The 9849-nt window shown below is 24.2% G+C and overlaps 1 protein-coding gene across 1 annotated transcript; it reads right to left on the bottom strand.

Moving 5' to 3' along the window:
* Nucleotides 1–2354: 2354 nt before the first annotated feature.
* LOC112688379 (cap-specific mRNA (nucleoside-2'-O-)-methyltransferase 2-like) lies at nt 2355–9291 on the bottom strand. Its single transcript, XM_025561542.1, has 11 exons — nt 9094–9291; nt 4896–5216; nt 4629–4825; nt 4441–4556; nt 4137–4349; nt 3816–4075; nt 3436–3621; nt 3192–3349; nt 2887–3127; nt 2552–2744; nt 2355–2464 (listed from the first exon to the last, which is right to left on the bottom strand). Exons 1-11 carry the CDS (start codon nt 9289–9291, stop codon nt 2355–2357), a joined length of 2193 nt encoding a protein of 730 aa, XP_025417327.1.
* Nucleotides 9292–9849: the final 558 nt, after the last annotated feature.

Raw genomic sequence — 9849 nt, 5'->3', positions numbered from 1 at the left:
CGCAAGCCAATGCCCATGTCCTCTTGCCCAGCACTGAATACGGCCCTGTTCATGAATAAAACAATGAACTTATTGACAATAAATTATGTCGATATTAGAAATACGCCCAAAATTTGAACTGAACCGATAAGGACACGGTATTAAAGAAACGTACTGTGGCGTCCAGGGTAACTTAATACGCAGCAGGGTCAAAGAAAGAATAATAAAAAAAAAATAAAACCTCTTCAAATTAAGACATTGGCAATACAAAGCATAAAAATTTGCTTGGATATATTAACGCGATGGATTTTCAAAAAAATTTGAATGAGAAATAATCCATCCATGTTATGAACAACAAATAAATCGCTATATTGATCCTTCTATTTTCGCACACGCTAAAGAAAAATAGTTAGAAATATTTAAAAATAAATAAATAGAAACGACATTCAAGTAAGGGCAAATAGAAACTATTAAACCTACAATAGATCTTAGTATTAAGTTGTTTTATTATAATTAAAATAAATTGTTGTATCTAAATAAAAACTTCTGCATTTAAATAATATTCCTCGACACGGATTTGTTAACCGCGATGGAAACAACGATGAGACAGATAATCTATGTCCAATGTTAGGTACTTGCCATGAACATTAGAGTATAGAGTACTCCAATGTTCATGGTACTTGCATAGTAGGTAATGCATAGTATAGTAATGTTTTTTAACTTTATGTCTATGGATACTTGTATTCTATTTGCGTTTGTTAAATCATTTCATTCATACAAATTACATGTTTTATCATTTCTGCCAAGAGTATATGAGTATTAATATTTATAAAAAATAAATAAAAATGTCTTTTTTTAACGTACTTCTCTTATTGCGATTGAGAAGTATTTATAAATATTATTTATTGTTAAAAGACATAATTTTCAATATTTTATCCATAGTTCAAGTAACAAAACATTGTTATATTTGTACATGGTTATATTCTAACATGCACTATAGCCTTATAGATTTAGTAAAAATCGTTTTGAAACTTAAATGAGAGTGTATAAAAAATATTAAAACTTTAATAGACCTCAGTATTCCGGGCACCCGGTAATTGGGCCATAATTAGCCTTTTTTTTTTGAAAAGGTATACGGTAATTGGGCCACTACAGTTTTACATTTATAACAGGTAGACCCGGTGATTGGGCTACTATTTTCAACTATTATTTATTATTGTATCCGGTTATTGGGTCACTATTAAATTAATATGTTATATATAAATATTGCTACAATACCTATCATTGCAGTTAATAATAAATTATATTATATATAAATTAATAATAAATTATTTATTTTTCGTTAATTATTATAGTGTAATTAATTATTGACATATTGTATTTGATCTTTTTATTAGAGTAAACAGCCGAAATCTAGGAGTCGATTCAGAGTGAAACAAACTTATGAGTGACAATCACTTATCTACTTATTCCTAGGAAAAACGGTACGTCATTTTTTATTTTGAATAACAACGGTAATACAATTGATTAAATTGATAACAAAATTGATTAAATTTATGTTTTTAAGTTTCTAATTAATTTATTTATATTTAATCCATTAACTTATTAAACTTAAAATAATTAAGTATTCTCTATTATGTAAATAATATTTTTCCATTACTTAAACCAATTTTTCTTCTTTCTACATTTATTTAAATTATTAATACTTTAAATTTATAAATTTAATTTCAATTTATTTGAAGTGTTGTTTTTTTTTTTTATTACTAAATATATTTTTGTGTTTCACCTGCATGAGTTATCTCTAGACCCCTTTTCATTTTTTCTTTTATTATTAAAGTATTCATTTTTATTAACAATTTAAAGTAAAATGTTTTTAATAACATTTATTTATGTTTTTTTTAGTAAATAAATAATGTTTAAAATTATGACATAATTTATACGTTACCCGGCCTACAGGCACAAGGAAACTTTTTTTTGCTATACTTCTTTTATCGCGACTGAAAAATATTTAAAAATATAATTTTTACGTTATAAAATATAGTACACATACCTCATATGTCGTTATCTTAATATTAAGCTTAATAAAATTAACATACGAGTATTAGCTAACTATAAAATTAATATTTCAAACTGTTATTGTATGTAATATAAACAAAACAATTAAATGTAAATAAATTCAATTTTTTTATTGGTATACATGTTATATATTTCCATGAATTCAGCTTCTTTTGTAAAAAATAAAAATTCAACTAATAACCGACAAAATCTAAATCATTCTTCCAACCATCGTTTTTTGAATTTTTTTGAAAATATTAATAATAATTAGAATAATAAATAATTATATATTTTATATATTTATAATATTCTTAATAATATTAAGAATAATAATAAATATTTTCTGGCACATAAGAGGAAACAATATTTTTCACTTCATTGATAATAAGTAAACAATTTACAACAACAATTGCTTTATAAATTGATTCATCTGAAACATATATTTATAATTGAATTAGCAAATTTTAAATAATTAAATTTTAATAAACCAATATAAATCAAAAAAAAATTAACTTACACATTAGTTTATCAATCGGAAAGAAGGAAAGTAAGGATTTTCCCTGCTTTTCATTAATTTCCGTAATACTTAGATTCTTAATATGAGTTTTCACATAATACAAAATTGATATTAAATCATCAATACATTTGTCATCGATTTTTGTACAAAACACAAAAGCATGACCCATTTTGTCAGGTTTGAATACACCAGTCTAAAACATAATGTTATATTATATATAATATTGATCAACCATAATATATAAATTATCATATTGCAAATATAACATGGAAAACATAGCAATAAAAAATGTAATGATCATAATTATAAATTATAAAATAATTAATTTTAATTACCTTAAGAAAAATATTAACAAGTACATAGAAAATGCCAACATTAACTTGAGAAAGCAATGGATAACCAATTAATAAAAAACTGTCAGACGCTTCAAGTTTTTTCAATGATTCTAATATTGAAGTCAGAGAATCTAATTGTTTTTTACTATTATTTATACAATCATTGGTATAAATCGATGTTACATCACAAACAATCAATCGACCATGGACTGTTTGTCGTGGAATTTTAAGCCGAAAATATCTGTAATACATCAGAGAAATAAAATTAAAAATAAAATTATACAATTTAAAAATTAAAAACTTACTCTTTACGCTCAGTAGGGTATTCTCTAGGAATATTAAATGATGATCTTGCTCGATTGCTATAACCAATAAGTTCATTTGCACAAAATTTTGAGCTACGAATGATAGAGACTGGCTTACCCATTTGCACATTCAAATTAGATAAATCAATTTTAGCATCCTATATCAAAAGCAAAACAAAAAACAAAATGACAAACTAAAATTTAGTATTATGTTTTATAAAATTATTTTCATAATTCTACTCACTTCTTTAGTAAACCATATAACTTCTTTATCATAAATCCATGAAAATCTATTGAAACTATCCACTTGATATTCAAGTAATTTAGCTTCAGCTGAATCTCGGCATTTCATTTTACGCAGTTTTACATTAAATGAATAATCCATTACTGACTTTTTTGTTGAAACATTTGGTAGATTTAACTGAATGGCCTATTTTCAATAATAAATAATTTGAGGTTAATCGTAATACTTACATAATTTTAATTTTTATTCAACATTTAATTAAAATATATTATTTATTTATTTTGAAATTAAGCTCCAAGTAGGTAATGTACAAGATATTTTAGACAAATGGGCAAAAAATAAATGGCAGAATACAAAAAAAAAAAAATTATAAATCATACTTGAAGTTTATTTAATCCAACAATTTCCTGGGAACGGTCAATTGGTTTTATTTGAAATTTATCGACATATGTTTTAGCAACACAATGTTGTAATTCTGATAATGATTTAATATCATTTTCAGTTTTTTGCAAAAAACGTTTTATATTATTCTCAATAATTTGAATTTGTAGTTCACTAAAATACTTTGAACATTTATACACGGATAGAAGAAAATCTTTAGGTAACTCTTCCAATGGAAACAAACAGTTATCAGACAAGGCTAAAATTATAATATAAAATTGTTATAGACTATGATAATATAATTTTTGGTAAAAACTTACTACGATTAGAAGTTGAAAAAAATTTATTTAACAAAGGTTCTACGTATTTTAATCCCTTAAAACCACGACAGACAATATATATCTCAGAATTCCCTTGTTTACTTGTTACTGGTTTTTTTATTTGTACCGAATAAAAAGCACAACATAACAAATACATTCGACATAACGTATTACACTCAAACATAGTGAACATTTTCAAAATAAATGTTCCTCCTATAATAATAATTTAAATTAGTAAAAATGTAATTATTAAAATATTATTATAAAACTGTAAGATTAAAACCAATAAATGTTTTAATAATACCTTTTTCAAGTATCATTAAGGCAACCATTGTTTCTACCAACTGCAAACGATTGACTATATTTTCCTGATCATTCGGATTATCTTGACAATCAATACTACCATCAGCTGTTACCTGAATATTATATAAATTACATTATAATTAAAAAATTAACTATTTTAACTAATGGATAATTTTTTTCTTACCAAACTTGCTTTTTTTGCCAAAACGAATTTCGACATGAGTGCAAAGATCCTTATAGAAATCTTTTTGAAAAATATCGCCTGTTTGATCCTCACCAAAAAACCAATGTTTTATTGTATGCAATATGATTCTATCATCATCAATCATTTCGGAATCACTATTTCCTTCATGATATGGATTCAATGTAACACCAACCCAATCCCACTTAAAAAAAATAAATAAAAACAGTCAGTCAATGAAAAATTAAAAAAAAAAATTAAATAAAATTACTTACTTCGACATTTATATTTCTGCTACGAATAAAATGGTTCAGAGCAGAAATAAATGCTCCTGGAGCTTCACATAAGTGAACACTGTATAGCTTACCATCATCAATACTGTGTTGAGGTATTACATCATTATCATTCAATATCTCATACAATTTTAACCAAGCTGTAGTCAATAGTTCAGGATGACCAGCTTCTCTAACTTTATAAAGAACTTTATCAGCTGGATTCATTTGTTTGGTATTTTTGTGCCATTTAGCCAAGTTAAAATTATTAAGTTTACTTTTGACGAAATTTAATGATTTCTTTAACGTGACAAAATTTGGTAACTAAAAAAAAAAAAAAAATACTCTAATATATTTCTATTTCACAATTGTTTGACTGTGAAGGGGATATCCTATTTTTAAATCATTTAGTTCATATATACATCTACTAATTATTCTTATTATTCTTAATGAGTCGCCAAGACAAAAATGGTCAGTATTTGAGGATAGTTTATTTTTATATATTCACTATCTCTCTTTTAATGTTACAATAAAATTAAATGAAGTGAGATACACTTTAAAAAATCTAATAGCATTGCTAATAGCCAGGGCTAGGATTTATATGCAATAAAAAATTGTAAGATATACATTTTATTTACTAAAATATGCAATAATATACATTTACATTTTTATAAGATAAACACAAAAACATTGTTACAAAAAAAATATTTATTCATTGAAATACATCAGTGGTTAACTGTTTGTCTTAGTATAATATAATTGAGAAATAAAATTAAATAAAATAATTTAAAATAAAATTTATGTTGAAATAAAAAATCAATTTTTATACTTTAATCAGCTAAAATTAAATACGAAATATTAATATTGAATTATAAATATCAATTATGAAATATACTATAAAACATTCATTTTTCACATTCTTATAATTGAAATATGCAATAAAATTAATTTTATTCAATATATGCAATAATATGCAAAAACATGCAAAATAAAAACACCACCATTTATCTCATCATTAGGTGTTTCGTGGATATTACTGATAAAATCAATAATCAGAAGTTGCAAAAAAACAAATTATTGCATACAAATCCTAGTCCTGCTGATTGCCATTAAATTGGATAATCGTTAATATTTCAAAATATGATCGTTTAAGTGGGAGTTTATTTCACATAGATAATTGATAATTAATGGTCAAATCAACATAATTATGTATTAGAAATAGAGTTTTAAAATTTAATGAAATTGATTTTCTTGAAATATTTCATTTCAATGAAAAAAAAATAAAAATATTGTATCTAAAACTTTAGTTTCATTAACTTGCTAGTAAACATTTTTGTAAGCTGGTTTATTGTATAAGACTTAGAAAATATGTACTTAAAATGTAGTATTTACATACAACGTATTAGATATTTTACAACTCTGTGATATAATATATAGAGTAGTACTCTTTAGATTTCTAGTTCTACATGTTATTTTCATTATTTCTAGTCAAGGGCGTATTTAAGGGAGCAAAGGGGGCATTTGTCTCTCTCATGACTCGTATTTTTTTTGAATATAATACATTGATTTGTTTAAAAAATGTATTGTATAAATAATTAATAATATAAATTACTAGTCTATCATTGTAATATGATAATAAATTTAATAATATGTCAATTTTATCACGAGTATCAATTTTTGTTTATTTTCTTATATCATAACATTTTTGGTTGTGGAACAAATAGTGGTATTATCTTCCACGGATATTGCTACGGTTATAGACATTTACAACTATAACCGAGATATTTAACAGATAATAAAAAGTAATTTAAAGTAATATACCACATATTTACTATTTAGTCATTTTTTGGTGCATTTATGCATATTGTATATTTTTGTATTTTATAGAGCTAGAAGCCCCTAATCCAAATAATAATTATAATAATTGACAATATCTGTTTCCATATTCTTTAACTTGCAAATATTGGCTAAAAATGTATCTTTGTAAATTCAAAACATGGTTAAGATCAAGAATAGACCAGCATAAACTAACAGGCTTGGCTTTGCTGCATGTGCATAAAAATATTATTGTATCCGTTGATGAAACAATTAACAAATTTGCCAAAATGAAAAAAAGAATTTTGGAATTTGTTATTTGACTACTTACCAACCTTATGTTTCCTACTTAGATATTTGTTAAATTAAGTTACCTGTCTTAATTTTTTTTTTAAGTTTTTAAAAAATAATTAATAGGTACTATTACTACTATGATTATTTGTTGTTTTTTTTATACATGATTCAGACTGAAGGTACAATTTTAATATAAGAACTATTTATATTATTATTATTAATACTTATTTTATATGAAGTAGGTTTTTAATATATTTATTAAATAAATATTTAATTCAATTTGGCACTTGTATTTTTATTTATTCACTCGAATGAGCAACAAAAACATGAGCTGTAGGTAATGAACCAGGGACGTACCCAGGAATTTTTTAGGGGAGGTCCAAAATTTTTATTTTATCTGTTCTTTAATTATAATTATAGTTTAATTCAATACCAACAAATTACTGTTAATAACTATAGTAATAGACACAATAGTTATGAACACAACATACATATTCTGCACAATTTAATTTAATAGGTAGATTCTATGATTTGATATAAATTTTTATTTGGTAGTAAAATTTTATAAAAAAATACATTATTTAGTTAATAATAATAAATAATATTAAAAAATGAGTATCAATTAAACATGGTTTATTCATTATAGGTATATTATATAAGCTTTGTATATTGAAGATAATGGGAAATTAAAGTACACTATATACTAGGGGTGGTGAACCTTTTTTAGGTTCAAGTGCCAAATTTTTCCATTTCAGGTTTTGAAAATCATTTACGTGCACAAAGAAAATTATATGTCCGGACCCCTGGACCCCCCTCCACCAGTTACAGCCTTGTTGAATATAATATAGAAATAAAAATACATTAATAAAAAAGATAAAAGAATGAATACCTATTATTAATTAAAAAAAAAACAAAATATAACATTTGATTAACATAAACTTATTAAATTATTAAATATTAAAAATATAACAATTTTTGATAGTATCCAAGATTATTTTTTTTTTTTGTAAGATATGTTTTTGTTCTCGTGTAGTGTTTGGGAAAGTCGACCAAGAACAAAAATTATATATTTTTCTTTTGAGCGACTTATTTCCTTCTTTAATATGTTCATCACGAAAACATTTATGAATATCATACTTTTTTTCCTCATATTAATTTATTATAAATAAATAATAACAACTAAATGGGTATAAAACAAAGTAAAAAACGAAAAACGAAGTAACTCCAACATGCAACAATTGTTATTAATATAAAACAACTAAAATAAGAAAAATAACAATGCCACAATACCTCCAAAAAACATAACGAATAAAATTAATAATAAATGACCGATGAGAATCCAATTGATAAGTGATAACCGATGTATAATACAATAAAATTAATACTAATACACCATTTTTTTAAGCAGTTTTATAGTTAACAAACTTAATTTAAAAATATTAACATAAATCATAATACGAATATATTAGTTCATTGACCTTGGTTGATATAAATTATAACTGATTAATTGTTCATTATCAATATTTTCTGTGTATAATCAATATATTAGAAAATATATTTTTCAATATTTCATTGAATTACTTCAAAAAGAGTGAAATATTTGTAATTCAGAACCCTATATAGAAATGATAAACACTGTACTATCTGCAAACGTATTCTCAGAGTTTGGACACAAGAATGACGTTTGATAAGTCTACATTAATTACAGTAGTGTAGATACAATTTTTTTCTGGGGGGGGGGGGGGTTTAAGAGTAAGTTTTTAAGTGTTCGTAGTATATCTTAAAACGAGATCATATATAATATTACATTTAAAATAGTGTTATTATGTCCCGTATTAATAAAAATTATTTTGTTATTCAATTTTTAATATATACCTAATCATAGTAAAATCAAAATATTTGACTATAATATATAAATATTAATAAATAATAATCAAATATCATTAAAAAAAAAATTCTGTGGGGGGGGGGGGTGGAAACCCCTTACACCCTCCCTGTAACTACGCCACTGATTAATTATATTCTTTATCAAACAAGGTGAGAAAAATGTAATTATAAATATATGTATAATCAATGATTCGTGTTTATTTACCTCCCATTTGCTACGACTTAGTATGGTTTTTTGTTCAGGTAACACCCATTTGTCGGACATTGGCATTGTAAACTGTTTTAAAAACAGTTGATTCACGACATCATCGTATTTGCTGTTGTATTGTTTCATGTTTTTAATTGCGTCATATTTTGAGAATCCGTATGTGGTATTGTTAAATTGGTCTTCAAATTTATCCATTTTAATTAAGTAGGATTTATTGCTTGCTATACAGAACTTTTTTTTTTTTACTATTTCATTATATGAACAGGTTAAATAATAGAAAAAGGTTAAATTTTCTCACTAGATTGTCTATCTGCTCAATTATGTATGCATTGACTATTTTCAATGACTGACAAATCTGTTGTTCAAGTCAACAACTGATTGACCACTGACTTGCTATATTATTCAAATTAAAAATTGGCAAGTAACAAAGCTTAAACTTTCAAGTTCAAATGAAACTTTTAAATTCCTCGGAAGGTATTAGAAAAAATCATAAGTGTAGATACAAACAATTCCGTTGTTAGTGTGATTAATAAATATTTCGTTTTTAAAACGCATTATTGTTGATAGCCAGTATTATATGAACGATTTATTTATTTTTTTTAGTGATTAGATTATAAGATTAGATTAAAACATTATATTTAGTGATAGATTATAATCTTAGATTAGGCCTTAAATGAACTGTTCGAAAAACTAAAACATAATTTTTAATGCAAATAAGTAAAACACTATAAGAGTCAATGCCAAATACTAATA

This window comes from Sipha flava, unplaced genomic scaffold, assembly GCF_003268045.1.
Source record: "Sipha flava isolate LNK unplaced genomic scaffold, YSA_version1 38_pilon_pilon, whole genome shotgun sequence".
NCBI classification, from domain to species: Eukaryota; Metazoa; Arthropoda; class Insecta; order Hemiptera; family Aphididae; genus Sipha; species Sipha flava.
Note: the sequence above shows the minus strand (reverse complement) of the source record. Positions and strands in the feature narration are given on the sequence as shown.

Bases quoted from the DNA above. Each gene is read 5' to 3' on its own strand.
- LOC112688379 (XM_025561542.1), bottom strand. From the start codon at position 9,291: ATGGATAAATTTGAAGACCAATTTAACAATACCACATACGGATTCTCA. The intron at 4,826-4,895 runs GTAAGTAATTTT...ATTTTTTTTAAG, and splicing joins GCAGAAATATAAATGTCGAA to TGGGATTGGGTTGGTGTTAC. The intron at 4,350-4,440 runs GTATTATTAAAA...TTATTATTATAG, and splicing joins CTTAATGATACTTGAAAAAG to GAGGAACATTTATTTTGAAA.